At 44.1% G+C, this 15,817-nt stretch overlaps 1 protein-coding gene across 2 annotated transcripts in view; it reads left to right on the forward strand.

Moving 5' to 3' along the window:
- Window positions 1-15,817, forward strand: part of LOC124719916 (coiled-coil domain-containing protein 50) — a 168,745-nt gene that overhangs the window by 89,192 nt on the left and 63,736 nt on the right. Inside the window, exon 2 of one of the 2 annotated variants that reach the window (XM_047245107.1) lies at window positions 3,425-3,487. The exons of the other annotated variant lie outside the window; for it this stretch is intronic. Within the exon in view, the coding sequence (XP_047101063.1) occupies window positions 3,425-3,487 (63 nt within the window). The remainder of the gene's footprint in view (window positions 1-3,424; window positions 3,488-15,817) is intronic. 2 annotated transcript variants of the gene reach the window in all.

Genomic DNA, 15,817 nt, shown 5'->3' on the forward strand with positions numbered 1-15,817 from the left:
CTCTCTTCGTTCAATTTGAATAATCTATTAAGTTAAACTATATGGTAATCAACACGTATACAATATTATTTATGAAAATACATCTTGTTTCTGATTATATATCGCATGTATTTCAAATACACATTCTCAAGTATCGGTATTTTATAAAATATTGTTTAAATCCCTTAAAATCTTATTAGTCTTCTGATAAAATACCGATGACTTAGAATTCGTATTCATGATGAAAACTACAGTTACACGTAAGATTTGTCATTAAAGATGGGCATTTTTTCATTAAAATTGGTTCAGACGTATTATTTAGCATATTAGATGACTTAGATATTAGAACCAACACTGTTATTGATTACTAGATTCATTGCCCACTGATACTAACGAGCCACGCGTGCCGTCTTGAAAAAAATTTAATTTTAGTGAATTACAGTTCCTCGGAAATCTAAAGTTTTTGTCTAATTTGGAATTGAACCCAACTGCTTTCCTAGACTGACGTTTTAGTTCTGAACATTTACGATAACTACTTAGGTAGGTAAAAATTACTGACAATACTTACAATTCGTAGCTGACTTTGACAGACGTTCACCATGTAACACGCACCCAATATAATTGCCCCTCGTCTGTCTGCTTGCCCCCCACACAGACGGAAGGCATAGCGCAGTCAGCTCGTCCATCTCGCGAGGACCGCCCTATAACACGGATGCTGTCTCCTCCCGCTTTGCGTACCGCATGCAATGACAGAGGTGCAACAGTGGCAACGATATGCACTTGGAGTGGAATTGCTCAGTCGCCACCATAGGGAGGGTGAAGACTTTATTCATAACATCCTCACTATGCACGAAACCTGAGCTCGGCCGTACCAGAATGGTTTTTGTAGCATACGATATCCGTGGTTCAACCCTGCATCACGCTGTACCGCAGGGACAGACTGTCATTGCAGTCTACTGCAGCAGCTTGTTGCGACTTAACCTTCGTTCCGCCCTGAGCAGAAAGCGGCGCGGCGCCATCTTCTGTTACTGCATCCCATCGTCCTCCAGGACAAGGCAGGACGGCAAACGGGGCGAGCCCGTGCAAAAACTCTTGTGTACTTCGGGGTGGGACATCATAGAACATCCGCCTTATTCACCCGATATGAGTGCAAGCAATTGCGGCCTGTTGGCCAAAATGAAGAGACTTCTTTGTGGCACGTACTAAAACATAACACTCAGTGTCCTTTTGAGATATCAAGAGATGGACGCTGTGACACCTTCCTTCCATGTAATATACACACATCAAAAAATGTTTTACATCACCTCGGTTCAGTGTGTTCCGGAACCTGTACAGAAAATTGGAATAGAGATCAACATAAACATTTCCGCCTTTTGTATTGCTCATGAAAAGCACACATTGCATGTTGTACCACCATACATAAAGACCTCTAATACCCACTAGCACGCCATCTTTCATTGATGCATGCTTGTATTCGTCGTGTGGCGTACTATCCCCAAGTTCATCAAGGCACTGCTGGTCCAAATTGTCCCACTCATCAGCGGCCATTCGGCGTAGATCCTTCAGAGTGATCGGTGGGTCACGTCATTCATAAACAGCCCTTTTCAGTCTATCCCAGACGTGTTAGATATGGTTCATGTTTGGAGAACATGCTGGCCACTCTAGTCGAGCGATGCCGTTATCCTGAAGGAAGTCATTCACAGGATGTGCACGATCAGGGCGCGAATTTTCAAGAAGGCGAATGCCTCTGTAATATGCTGCCGATACGGTTGCACTATCGGAGGATGGCATTCACGTATTGTACATATTGTACAGCCGATACAGCGCCTTCCATGACCACCACCAGCGGCGTACGTCGGCCCCACGTAATGCCACCCCAATACAGCGGGGAACATCCACCTTGCTGCAGTCTAAGGCGTTCAGCCGGTTGCCTCCAAACACGTCTCCGACGATTGTCTGGTTGAAGACATATACGATACCCATCGGTGAAGAGAACATGATGCCAATCCTAAGCGGTCCATTCGGCATGTTGTTGAGCACATGCGTATTGTGCTGCATTGTGTCGTGGTTGCAAAGATGGACCTCGTCATGGACGTCGGCAGTGAAGCTGTACATCATGCAGCCTATTGCGCACAGTTCGAGTCGTAATACGACGTCCTGTGGCTCCATGAAAAGCATTATTGAACATGGTGGCGTTGCTGTCGGTGGACCTCCGTGTAATAATCCGTAGGTAGCGGTCGTCCACTACAGTAGTAGCCCTTCGGGGGTCTGAGCGAGGCATGTCATCTACACATTGTCTCTCTGTATCTCCTCCATGTCCGAACATCGCTTTGGTTCACTCAGATACGCCTGGACATTTCTGTTGTTGAGAGCCGTTCCTGGCACAGAGGAACAATGCGGTCTTGACCGTCTAGGCATGGCTGAACTACAAACACGAGCCGTGTACCTCCTTGCTGGGGAATGACTGGAACTGATCGGCTGTCAGACCCCCTCCGTTTAATAGGCGCTGCTCGTGCATGGTTTACCGAGCGAGGTGGCGCAGTGGTTAGACACTGGACTCGCATTCGGGAGGACGACGGTTCAATCCCGCGTCCGGCCATCCCGATTTAGGTTTTCCGTGAGTTCCCTAAATCACTCCTCTGAAATGGCACGGCCGACTTCCTTCCCTAACCCGATGACCTCGCTGTCTGGTCTCCCTCCCCAAACAACCCCAACTCGTGCATGGTTATTTACGTCTGTGGGCGGGTTTAGTGACGTCTCTGAACAGTCAAAGGGACTGTCTGTGATAGAATATCCACAGTCAGTTTTCCTAGCTCTGGGAACTGGGGTGATGCAAAACTTTCTTGGTGTGTAGAAATGGGACGATTATGTTGTGGGCATGAGATACGGTGAAAGTCTGTAAGGTCAGCAGTGATTTAAAACAGTCACTATTTTCTAACCAACTCGTTTACAAAAGGCACAAATATCAGATTGTCGGGTGTTCCCCTTGTTAATAAATGTAGCGTCCACGAAGGCTACTTCGCAAGGTCGTATTTACCTTGGAAAGAGCCGAGTTCATAAGATAACGCAGGGATGTGCGCAGACTTAATCGTTCCTCCGCCCCCTTCCGTTACCCCCATAACAGCCTTTGATAGGATACAGTACCACTTCTGTTGGGGTGCTTAAAAAGATGAAATGTTAAGCTTACACGGTGATTCAGAGCAGCAGATAAGGGTAGACAGTGCTCAACCAATGCTGGTTCGCATGTGGCCCCCCTTCCCCAGGGTAGCGCTGTTGTCTCCTCCTCCCCACCACTTCGTCCTTCCCAGCTCCCCTCGGCCGTACTTAACCTCTGTGTGTGTGTGTGTGTGTGTGTGTGTGTGTGTCGCAGCAGCTCTGCATGTCGCTCGCTCGCACGCACGCACGCCCGCTTGCTGGCTGACGTAGCAACCCCCGCATGTTTCAGTGTGTCGCGAGTGGCTGGTGAAGGAAGACGGCGCTCTGGCATACAGGCTGCAGTCGGAGGAGAGTAAGTACAGCAACAGCGAGACACAACCCACCGTGGTATTAGACAGTTGTAATTAGTGCCGCTACCCACGGAGATAAAGTGTATTTACGTTTACTATGAAAATATTCTAATGCTTCAATGCTGAACTGATTTACATCGGAAAAAAAATTAGTTCATGTTTTGGCCACCAGGTGCAAATCTGGCGCTGTGAATCCAAGAAAGGCGTATAGAAATGTTTCCGTGTGTAATAAATTGGGAACGAGATGTGGCCAGGAGAGGTCAAACAAGTGAGATTGGCATCGCGTTGATTTCCTTGACCGCCGCTTACACAATGTATGAGCACCAGAGACGTCGAAGAGATGCTATGCATCTGGTGGCCAAAGTAGCTGCTGATTTTTTTTCCAGTGTCGGTTGGTGCAGCATTAACGCATTACAAAAATCTCCGAAGTTTCGCTGCCATACGATAATTAAAAAGAGGACCTCTGAGTAGTTGCACTTAAATTAGAGCTGCCCCAGCTTTCCGTTCTTTACAAGAGATAAATTTAAGAGACCTTAAGCCAGTATTATACTATCATATTTCTATGTCAAACTTGTCAAATATTCGTGTGAAAGAAATTTGATGTAATAGGGAACTTCGTCAAATCTCGCCTGTCGTTAAATATGACCAAATCTAGGGCCTCGCAGTACATTTGATCGTAAGTCGCTTGCCTTCTGTTCACTGCAATGCGAAATGTTACCACTTGGAGCGCTAGCATCGCTGCAGCGTTTTGTCACCACAGTGGTGTGTTTGTAAACATTGCTGCGAAGTTCGATTTGTGTGTGCCGTCAACTACAAAATTAATAGAAATGTATGAAGCTGATGTTGCGCTTTACAACGTAAGGCACCATGAGTAAAAAACAGATTAAGAAGACTGGAAACAAAATTGCGTCGGTCATTAGCCGTGAGATACGGCACAGGCCACATCTGTATATATAATCTCCAGTCTTATTAATCTATTTTTGCACTCACGATGCCCCACATTGTAAAGCGTCTCATCAGCTTCATACATCTGGATTAATTTGGTAGTTGTGGGACACACAGTAATTATTACTTTAATCTACAATAAAAATTGTTCTTAATGTATGTCAAGTGCATTGAATATTTACTCTCGGATATTGGTCCTTTAGTGTTACATAAATTGCATAAACGTTTCAGGTATTGTGGTAAATGTGCACTGTGGTATTAGTGTGCTGTACTGTAAGCTAGAGTAACTCTCTCTCTCTCTCTCTCTCTCTCTCTCTCTCTCTCTACAAGAAATCTGAATCTTACTGTTTTTTCTGCAGATACAGCAGTTCTGAAATATTATGCTTGGAGATGTGACGACGCTTCACTGAGCAAATGTTGAAATGTATGCTCATCCATTCTTAAGTAATTTATGTACGACTTATGCCTTCGTTTCGTCGTAAAACTCACTGCTTCACCCAGGTAGGGTTCTTTTCCGCTTCTCTTCCAAATACAGTGAGTGCTACGTGGTACATGCAACTAATGCATGGCGAAAAATGAGTGTAATACCCCTTTCTAGCGCCACGTCAAATATCTATGTGAAACAAATTTGACGAACATTTGATAATCTTTGATCAAATCTTCGACAAAAAATGATAGTGTAATACCGTCCTTACCGAATGCCCCTGTGATTTTTCGTCGTACTTAACGGGACCACACCCTGCCTATCTAACCCATGTTACTTTAGGCAAGTATTTGACCCATTTCTGAAAAAACTATTTGATGCAGGACATTGTACGCCGGTTTTTATGTCAGTTTCGTACGGTCTCGTCAGTTTGGCAAATGTTGCTTCTGGCTATGTACTGTAGCGATGTGAAGTGTAATAGCCACGTAGGCTCGATTGTAGGAAGAAGTGGCAGGCTGCAGTTCGTCGTAAGGGTACTGGAAAACTAGGTTGCATCTAAAAGATACTGCATACATATTATGCGAATTCTGCTGGAAAACTGCTAAAAGTAGTGGAACCCACATTAGACCGGACCGCCATGGGACGTAAAGCGTCTACAAAGAATAGTGAAACAATTAAGTTGATATGCGAAGTGTTATGTGCCACTTCTTCACAAAGCGCGTTTTCAGTACTACTGTGTTCTTGGCATTCCGTTGCATGTCCCTATACACGTTAAGAGTGCCATATCACGGAGAAAACGTTTGACATTTACTAGATGTTGCACGTCTTTACTTGTCATTGCTTCTTCGGGTGTTCAGTGTGGCAAGCCTCGGACTCACCCATTCACTTGATGCACAATCCATGTGGTGAAAGCTGAATCAAAGCTTTTGGTTGTATCCGTAAAACATCTTTGTAAGTAAAAGAGATAATTTAGGTTCAAAAGTTAGTAAAGTCAACATGGTGCCGGGAAGATTCTATGGAAAGCATGCTTCTCCGGAAGCATGGGGAGTTCTAAGGTAAACTTAGCAATATCTGGTCCAAAGAATGGAGCTGTGTGGGGAAACTAGTTACGCCCACCCGAAAAAATTTTTAAATTGCATAATCCTTGTTGAATTATAACATACATTCGAAAGTAGCTGTGTGAAAGTACTGCCCATAAGGTGAAACTACCTTTTAGCACACTCTTACTGAAACACACTCCTTCGTTAACATGTAGTAGTAACTTTGACCACCAAAATTCTAAAAAAATGCAGGTGTCGTTCATTGTTATAGAAAGATACGTTCGTGTAAGGGCCTGACCCTAAAAATACTCTTTACATTAGTTGGGGAAAGTGACGCCCGCTACTGACTCAGATTTTTTGGTTAAGTGCTACTGAAAAATTTTTATTGTACTTTATTGTATTAAATGTTTCTAAATTTTAAAATATAAAATAACTGAAGACATGAAAATATTTTCAGAAGGTGGGCATAAAGTGAACCACCACCCTCCCCTGGTATTGGGATGGTGAAGAATCAAAATTGACGTACGCCAACTGTCCCACTTGAACACAATTTGTTACAATCTAGGCCTAAAACTTCAGATACAGATCTTATCAAAGTTGCAGACGTCGTGCATTTAAAGAATGTGAAAAAGAACAGATATATTGAAAAGTCACGACAGCCAAGGTTACATGTGAAAGTATCATCAAATTAAGTTTGGAAAAACTTGTGGTTTCCAATAAAGTAGCGATTTCAGACGGAAGGTGGACACATCTCCCCCTTACCATATTTCTCACCCTCAGGATTCCACAGACTGCTCGTAAATTTTAAACATCCAGCGCAGTCAGCGTTTTGAGTGTAAAAACATGGCCAGATTCGACTGCAATAGCTTAGCTGAGTGTAACTTGCTTGCCTACCATGTAGCGAGTCTGGGTTCGATTCCCGTCGGAGTTGATTTTCTCCGCTAGTGGACAGGGTGTCGTGCTGTCCTCATCACCGACACGCAAGTTGTCCATAGTGGCGTCACCTGAAATAAACCTGCAACTCTGCGGCCGAACTCTCGCCGATGGGGGCCTCCCGGCCATCAACGCCACATAATTTCATTTTTTTTTTGTTTTCAAAAGATAGTTTTTGCCGTAATATAGGCAGAGGCAACAGACTGAGCTGTCAAGCCCGAGTCTCGACCCGATGTCAAAAGCTTATTCCACCAGTATCTTACCACTTACACTACTGACCATTAAAATTGCTACACCAAGAAGAAATGCAGATGATAAACGGGTATTCATTGGACAAATATATTATACTAGAACTAAGACGTGATTACATTTTCACGCAGTTTGGGTGCATAGACCCTGGGAAATCAGTATCCAGAACAACCACCTCTGGCTGTAATAACGGCCTTGATAAGCCTGGGCATAGTCAGTTTGGACGGCGTGTACAAGTACAGCTGCCCATGCAGCTTGAACACGATACCACGCTTCATCAAGAGTAGTGACTGGCGTATTGTTAAGAGCCAGTTGCTCGGCCACGATCGACCAGATGTTTTCAGTTGGTGAGAGATCTGGAGAATGTGCTGGCCAGGGCAGCAGTCGAACATTTTCTGTATCCAGAAAGGCCCGCACAGGACCTGCAACATGCGATCAGGAATTGTCCTGCTGAAATGTAGGGTTTCGCAGGGATCGAATGAAGGGTAGAACCACGTGTCTTAACACATCTGAAATGTAACGACCACTGTTCAAAGTGCCGTCAATGCGAACAATAGGTGACAGACGTGTAACCAATGGCACCCCATACCATCACGCCGGGTGATACGCCAGTATGGCGATGACGAATACACGCTTCCAATGTGCGTTCACCGTGATGTCCCCAAACGCGGATGAGACCATCGTGATGCTGTAAACAGAACCTGGATTCATCCGGAAAAAATGACGTTTTCCCACTCGTGCACCCAGATTCCTCGTAGAGTACACCATCGCAGGCGCTCCTGTCTGTGATGCAGCGTCAGGGGTAACCGCAGCCACGGTCTCCGAGCTGATAGTCCGTGCTACTGCAAACGTCGTCGAACTCTTCGTGCAGATGGTTGTCTTGCAAACGTCTCCATCTGTTGACTCGGGGATCGAGACGTGGCTGCACGATCCGTTACAGCCGTGCGGATAAGATGCCTGTCATCTCGACTGCTAGTGATACGAGGCCGTTGGGATCCAGCACGGCGTTCTGTATTACCCTCCTGAACCCACCGATTCCATATACTGCTAGGTCATCGGATCTCGACCAATGCGAGCAGCAATGTCGTGATACGATAAACAGCAATCGCGATAGGCTACAATCCGACCTTTATCAAAGTCGGAAACGTGATGGTACGCATTTCTCCTCCTTACACGAGGCATCACGACGACGTTTCACCAGGCAACGACGGTCAACTGCTGTTTGTGTATGAGAAATCGGTTGGAAACTTTCCTCATGTCAGCACGTTGTAGGTGTCGCCACCGGCGCCAACCTTGTGTGAATGCTCTGAAAAGCAAATCATTTGCATACCACAGCATTATCTTCCTGTCGGTTGAATTTCGCGTGTAGCACGTCATTTTCGTGGTGTAGCAATTTTAATGGGCAGTAGTGTACTTACCAGATTTCGCAGAAGTTCTCCTGCATATCTTCCGGCACTAGCACTGCTGGAAAAGACAAGATACTGGCAAAGCTGCGAGGGCAAGTCAGTCGTGCGTGGACGGCTCAGTCAGAAGAGAACTTAGTCGCGAATGCGAAGGTCCTACGTTCGAGTCCCGGACTGGCACATAGTTTGGCAGACAGGAAGTTTCTATGTTAATACACTCAAGTCGTCAACAGAACGCGGAGAAATCTCGACACATCTTAAAGTACTATACAGGACTGAACAAATTTCGATGACCCTCACAGCGTAGAGGCAGACGGTATGACAAAACGATACTTACGGTTAAGCGTTCCCCCTGCCCTTCGAAGTGTAACAATAAGTTGCGTATCGCCAATTCCTTCCACATTTCCACCTAAACTGGCACTAGGCATCTAATGGCGGCCAGACAGTTTACTCACACAGGAAAAAGATAATCGTAATTCTAATGGGGGGGGGGGATGTGGTGGTGGTGGTGGTGGTGGTGGTGGTGGTGGTGGTGGTGAGTCCGAAGACTGCTATGCATGCTACTCTATCTTGTGTAAGCCTCTTCATCTCAGAGCAACCACTGCAATCTGGAGCTTTCTAAATATGCCTAATGCATTCATCATCTCTTGATCTCCCCGCGCGCGCCTCCAGTACTAAATTGGTGATCCTTTGATGCCGAAAACGTGTCCTACCAACCGATCCCTTCTCAATCAAGTTGGGCCAAATATTCTTCTCCCCGATTCTATTCTGTACCTCATTAGTTGCGTGGCCCCTCCATGTAATCTTAAGCATTCTTCTTCGGCACCATCTTTCAAAATCTTATTCACTTCTTGTCTAAACTGTTTCTCGTCCATCTTTCACTTACATGGCTACACTCCAGACAAATAGGTTCAGAAAGAGACTTCCTGACCCTTGAATCTGTACTCGCTATTACTCTTCAGAAACTCTTTCTTTGCCATTGGCAGTATACATTTTACGACGTTCACTCCAAAAGACATGCACACTATTTTTTTAAATCCATTTTTTATTCTACATGTTTTGAAAGTTTTACAGTGTATAGATACATCCTTTAGAAACAATATTTTCATTTCTCCACAAAATTTCCATCCTCTCAACTGCCTTACGCCATCTTGGAACCAGCGCCTGTATACCCGCACGGTAAAATTCTGGAACCAACCTGTTGGAGCCACTGTTTTGCAAGCGTGCACAAGGGAGTCATCATCTTCAAACCTTGTTCCACGAAGAGTCTTTCAGTTTCCCAAAGAGATGATAGTCCCATGGAGCCAGGTCAGGACTGTAAGGCGTTGTCCGTCCGAGTTTTGTGATCGCTTCCACGGTTTTTTTACTGATATGTGGCCGTGCATTGTCGTGCAACAGCAAAACATCCCGCTCTTGCCGATGTGGTCGAACACGACTCAGTCGAGCTTGAAGTTTCTTCAATGTCGTCACCTATGCATCAGAATTTATGGTGGTTCCACTTGGCACGATGTCCACACGCAAGATTCTTTCGGAATCGAAAAACACCGTAGCCATAACTTTTCCAGAAAAAGGTGTGGTTTTGAAATTTTTTTCTTGGGTGAATTTGCACGATTCCATTCCATTGAATGCCTCTTCGTCTCTGGTGAAAAATGGAGCCATGTTTCATGACCTCTCACAATTCTTCCAAGAAATTCATCTCCACCATTCTCGTACTATTCCAAAAGTTCACTGCATACCTTGTTTCTTTGTGAGCCACAGTCAACATCTTGGGAACCCACCTGGCACAAACCTTTTTTCAACGCCAACACTTTCAGTATTCTGCAAACGCTTTCTTCCCCTATCCCAACGCAGCGTGACTGTTCGTTCACTGTTATGCGTCTGTCAGCAGTCGCCAATTCGTTAACTCTCTGCACATTGTCTGGAGTGTGTGCAGTACGAGGCCTGCCGCTGCGAGGATAATCCTCAATATTGCCGTGCCCGCTTTCATCACTTAACCTGCTTGCCCACCGACTAACTGTACTGCGATCGACAGCAGCATCTCCGTACACATCTTTCAACATCTTGTGGATGTTTCCCACTGTCTCGTTTTCACAGCACAGGAATTCTATGACAGCACGTTGCTTCTGACGAATGTCAAGTGTAGCAGCCATCTTGAAGACACGCTGTGACGGCGCCACTCACGGGAACAGGTTGAACTAAGTTTGAAAACAAGCGGGGAGGATGTATCTACACACTGTAAAACCTTCACACATGCAGAATGACTATTATTTTTACAAAAATAGTGTGCAAATCTATTGGAGTAACCCTCGTATATCCCTCCTACTTCGACCGTCATAAGTCACTTTGCCGCCCATACAGCAAAACACATTTCCTGCTTAAAGTATCTAGTTTCCTAATCTGATATCCCCAGCATCGCCTAATTTAGTCAGAAGACATTACATTATCCTCGTTTTGCTTTTGTTAATCTTATATGGATTTTAAGACTGTCCACTCCTGCTGTCGTTCTTCTGGTTCTTACTTTCTGCTGTTATTGTGCTGTGTGTCTCGTTTTTTATTTTTTCAGTTGTGTAATTATTTTAACTGGACCCAAGGGACCGATGATCTCAGTTTGGTCCCTTCCCACTAGCCCCTCTTTTTAACCAACTGTCCACTCTGTTAAATTGCTCATCAGACTCCCTTTTTTTGTCTCTGGACGGAATTAGTGTCATCAGCAAACCTCAATGTTTTTATTTCTTCTCCTTGGATTTAATCCCTACTCAATTTTATTTTCCTTCACTTCTTGCTCAATACAAAGATTCAATAAAGTAGAGGATAGGCCACAACCCTGTCTCACGCCCACCTCAACCACGGTTTCCATTCTTGTAACTGCTGTCTGGCTTCTCTAAAACTTCTAAATGGCCTTTTCGCTCCCTGTATTTTACCCCTGCTACCTTGAGAATTCGAAAGAGGATATTCCAGTTAACGTTGTCAAAGGCTTTCTAAAAGACTAGAAATGCTGTAAACATAGGTTTTCCTTACCTATCATCTAAGTCGTAGTCGAAAAGATGTTCATCTCTCAAACATTTTGTAGTGGAGCAAATCCACTGTGAGCACCTCAGTCTGCGAACTGAGCTGGCTGTGTGGTGTGTATGCAGTGGCGTAACGCTGCTGCAGGCGCGAGGCGCGGACTGCCTTTGGCCGGTATTACACTATCAAATAAATTTGATCAAATAAATTTGATCAAAAAATTGCAGGTCCTCTATTATTGCTGCGCGTTATGACATCTTTGCCAGATAGGATTAACTAACTAGATCGATAAAGGTCAAAGAATAGCAGCACGTTCTGTATTATCACAAGATAGGGAGTGTCACCGAAATGAAACAGGATTTGAGGTGAACGTCATTAAAACAAGATTTTTTTCGTTGCGCCGGAATCTTCTCACAAAATATCAATCACCAGCTTTGTCAGAATGCGAAAAGGTTTTGTTGACCCTCATATACATAGGGAGAAACGACCATGATAAGAAAATAAGGGAAGTAAGGTGTTTTCTCCGCATGCTGATAGAAAGTGGAATAGAGAATTATTGTGAAGGTAGTTCGATGGTTCCGCTGCATTGTCCATGTGGATGAACCCTGTGGACAAGCAGTGGTAAATTCAAAAATCGTGTCATAACTACTGCTATTAATTTCTGATCGCTGTCCATAAACGATGTAGTTTGACACTTGACCACACATCCCTCTTCTGCCCAGTACTACCATTTACGGTTTGGTTATATTCAGACACACAAATCAAATGAGCGTATGGCATTGTTCGCCAGGAGGCCCCGTTGGGGAAGTTCAGCTGCTGAGTGCAAGTCTTAACTTCAGTCCACGCCACATTGGGCGACTTGCGTGCCGGTGATGACGATGAAATGGTAACAAAACACCCAGTCCACGAGCGGAGAAAATCCCCAACACGGCCGGGAATCAAACCCGGGCCCGCTGCATCGGAGACAGCAACGTAGCCACCCAACTAAGTAGGCGGCCAATCACACAAAAAGTGTCTTATATGTTGTTCAGTAGGAGCCGCGACCGTGTGTCAAAGGGGCACAAATCAAACTTAACCGCATTTTTCTGATGCCACTTTTTGTTAGGGGAAAAATGTTGTCGGGATTTGTTTAAAACTGGTAAGAGTAAGAGGGGCTAACTCGACTGAAAGTGTATTTTAATCAATCGTTGTTCAAAAGTGTTGCGTCAGGCCTAACATTATTACACACATTGCATTTTGCAAATTTTCACGGCCACAGGGTAATATTAAATTGTTCGGGTTGTTTCACTTCGAAGAGACATCATTCACGACCTTCCCTCCATGAAGATGACTTCGGCAGACGGACGAAACACAGGCTTATCTAACAGGTACCAGAACACCACGACACAATAGCCCGGATAATTTTAATTTCAGCACATTCCAGTTCAGACGGTGAGTTTCACATGTTCAAAACGACACTCAATTTTAAGGGGGTAGGACGTCAAACGGGCCGACTTGGAGCAGGAGAGGCATCACAGGACATTTAATTTCCACTGTCTATACTTTTACAAATAAATTCATAAAACTTTAACAGTATGACCAGTAAGGATTCATGATTCATACTCACAGCAGTGGAAGCTCGAAAAAATAATTTTTTTACGCGTGAAATTTCATTTTCACTGCATTTGTTCCTATAGGTACACTTTTTTCATAAGTTAGAGATTCTTCGATGAATTTTGCACAGCATACATACCATACTTACAGATGGTGTATGAAACTCCAGAATTTAATTTATGAAAAAACGAATGAGCCGTTATATTTTAAACTTGATGTTTAGAAAAAACACACTTTGTAGTTAATTACCTAAATTTTTACCACAGTTTTTAATAGATTTGGGAAATTTTAGTTTCATACACCTTTAAGTATGGTTTGTACGCTGTGCAAAATTCATCGAACCATCTCTTACTTATGAAGAAAAGTGTACCTATAGCAACAAATGCTGCCATTATTAAGTGGAAAAAAATGAAATTTCACATGTAAAAAAAATTACTTATGTTTTCGAACTTATACTGCTATGAGTGAATTCTGAATTCTTCCTGGTCATTTATGAATTCATTGGTAAAAGTATAGACAGTGCAAATTAAAATGTCCTGTGGTGCCTCTCTTGCTCCAAGTCGGCCCGTTTGACGTTCCACCACCACCCCCCACCCCCTTAAACAAGTCAGGTTGATATGGTACAATAGTGGACTAATAGACGAGGGGATAAGTGTCGTGCCGTACGTAGCACTTCAAGCTGATAACATTGATAGCCTCTTTCCAAGAAACATTTATAGTTGGCCATTCGGTCCTTCGGGTAGAACAGTGATGTCAACGAAATGCAGTTGTACGTAAGAACTAATTGAGGAAATGCGCGCGGTAGATTACGTTCAAGTACTAAATCTCGACGGCAGAGCGCACTGTCTTCCGCTGTAGGCGGGTAGTTGCTGGATAGTGCTCCATAGATGGCGTTGGCGCACGTGGCGGTTCGTCAAATGGGGGTTTTCGTGGCACGGCAGAATGTGCTTATACTATCTCGGAGGTAGCGTTAGAGAGGCTGTAGTGGAGGTTAGTACTAAATAACTGACATTACTTTTAAAATATCTTTGTGGAGTTAACTCATTCGGCCATGGAATTAGGCATCGAAGAGAGAGTACAAAAATTTCTCGGTTAGTCGTAGACTTTGTCTGGTAGTTCGGACGTAGCGGTAATTACGTATCTCGTCATCGACGCGATGATTGTTTTGTAACGTTTTATAGGCAGATAGTCTTTTCTAAATTTCGGAATTATCAAACCCAGCTTGAATTATCAAACCCAGCATACTACACACACACACACACACACACACACACACACACACACTTTTGTAAGACAGCGGCAGAATATACAGGTTGATTCAAAGTACTTTTTATTCCGTTAAGGTAGGTTCACGAAGTCCAACAAAACAGCATATTGCTTACACTGTTACCCAATGGCAATTCCCTTTCGGACCAAAAGTGTGCACACGAGCCACATTACCGTCGCGGAATTGACTAAAGCGAGCGGTAGTGAGTGCGGCTCTTCCATTTCCACTTCACCAGGAAAAAAGTTAACGAGAAACAGGAATGGGGGTTTGTGAACTTGTTTTTTAAGTAAAAGAATTAATTGCGACACGTGTAACTCTGCATCTGCTTTCCAGAATGCTGGAACACTATTTTGAACGTACCGTTTAAAAGGAATTCGCCCGCAAGTTTGTACGAACGATACTTTTATGAATGACTGTGTGTCATTTTGCAACGAGATTGGCTATCGCACTGAAGTTTTTGACTTCAACCAAGGTCCTCTCGTTCCACAGCTGCTTATGCTAACCGTGGGACCACGGCGCACCTGAGCTGGCACTAACTATCCTTGTAGTGCCTATCTTGCGCATGGACTACTCAGTTTGTATATTTTGCTTATTTTTTCGTAATTCCACACAACTTCTTGTTTTCTCCATTGATTTGTGTTCAGTTTCTCAAGGCCTATCCACTGTGCCAACTTCAAAGTAAATCTGAGGGGGATGTGATGGCGAGGTTCGCTTGTTAGGTGAACAGGCGAAAAGCATAAAATGCTCTCGTTCTCACTAGACATGGCACACAAACAAGAGAAAAATTACCCAATGCGTAAGTTAGGAATTTTCATCAGAGCGACCTGTGTGTGTGATGCAAAAGCATACTGCAGGTATTCCTCCCTACTTTTGAATACTGAAGACACTCGTCTAGTAATCCCTTAACTCCTTCGTATCCGAATACGAGAAATACATCTCAGCAGTGGAACTGTCGTTTGCTACGTCGATAACGAGCGGATAAAAAAACTGCATGCACGAAGCCATCCGGGCGCCGCATTTTCTCCTCCTGTTTTATGAACCGCATTCTACCGTATATCCTGCCAGCGTTAGACAGTGACGTGTGAAAAAGCTGTGTGCGTTAGTTACAAAAACCAGTTGCCGTAGGCCTAGCTTTCACAATTTCCTTAACAGGTAAATTTTTCGAAAAACCCTTCATCCCTTTTGTCTCCCTTAAGGATGAAATTTCGAAAAACGCCTTAAACGGCGCGTACAGTAAAAGATACACACATTCTGCAGTGTCTATGCTTAGGGCGTTGGGCAGTGCGGTGAGGAGCTGGTCAGGACATTGAGCTTGGCGTTTAATCTCACTTCACGCAATACCTCAAAGCTCTTTATTATGGCACTTGGTCTTATTGTACAAGCTGTATAAAATGAATCATCCAATTTTGCACGTTTATATTCCAGAAACTAATAAACATTACAATTAACTTTTTTGTGTGTGAAAGGGAAAC

The sequence above is a fragment of the Schistocerca piceifrons genome, chromosome 11 (genome assembly GCF_021461385.2).
Source record: "Schistocerca piceifrons isolate TAMUIC-IGC-003096 chromosome 11, iqSchPice1.1, whole genome shotgun sequence".
NCBI lineage: Eukaryota > Metazoa > Arthropoda > Insecta > Orthoptera > Acrididae > Schistocerca > Schistocerca piceifrons.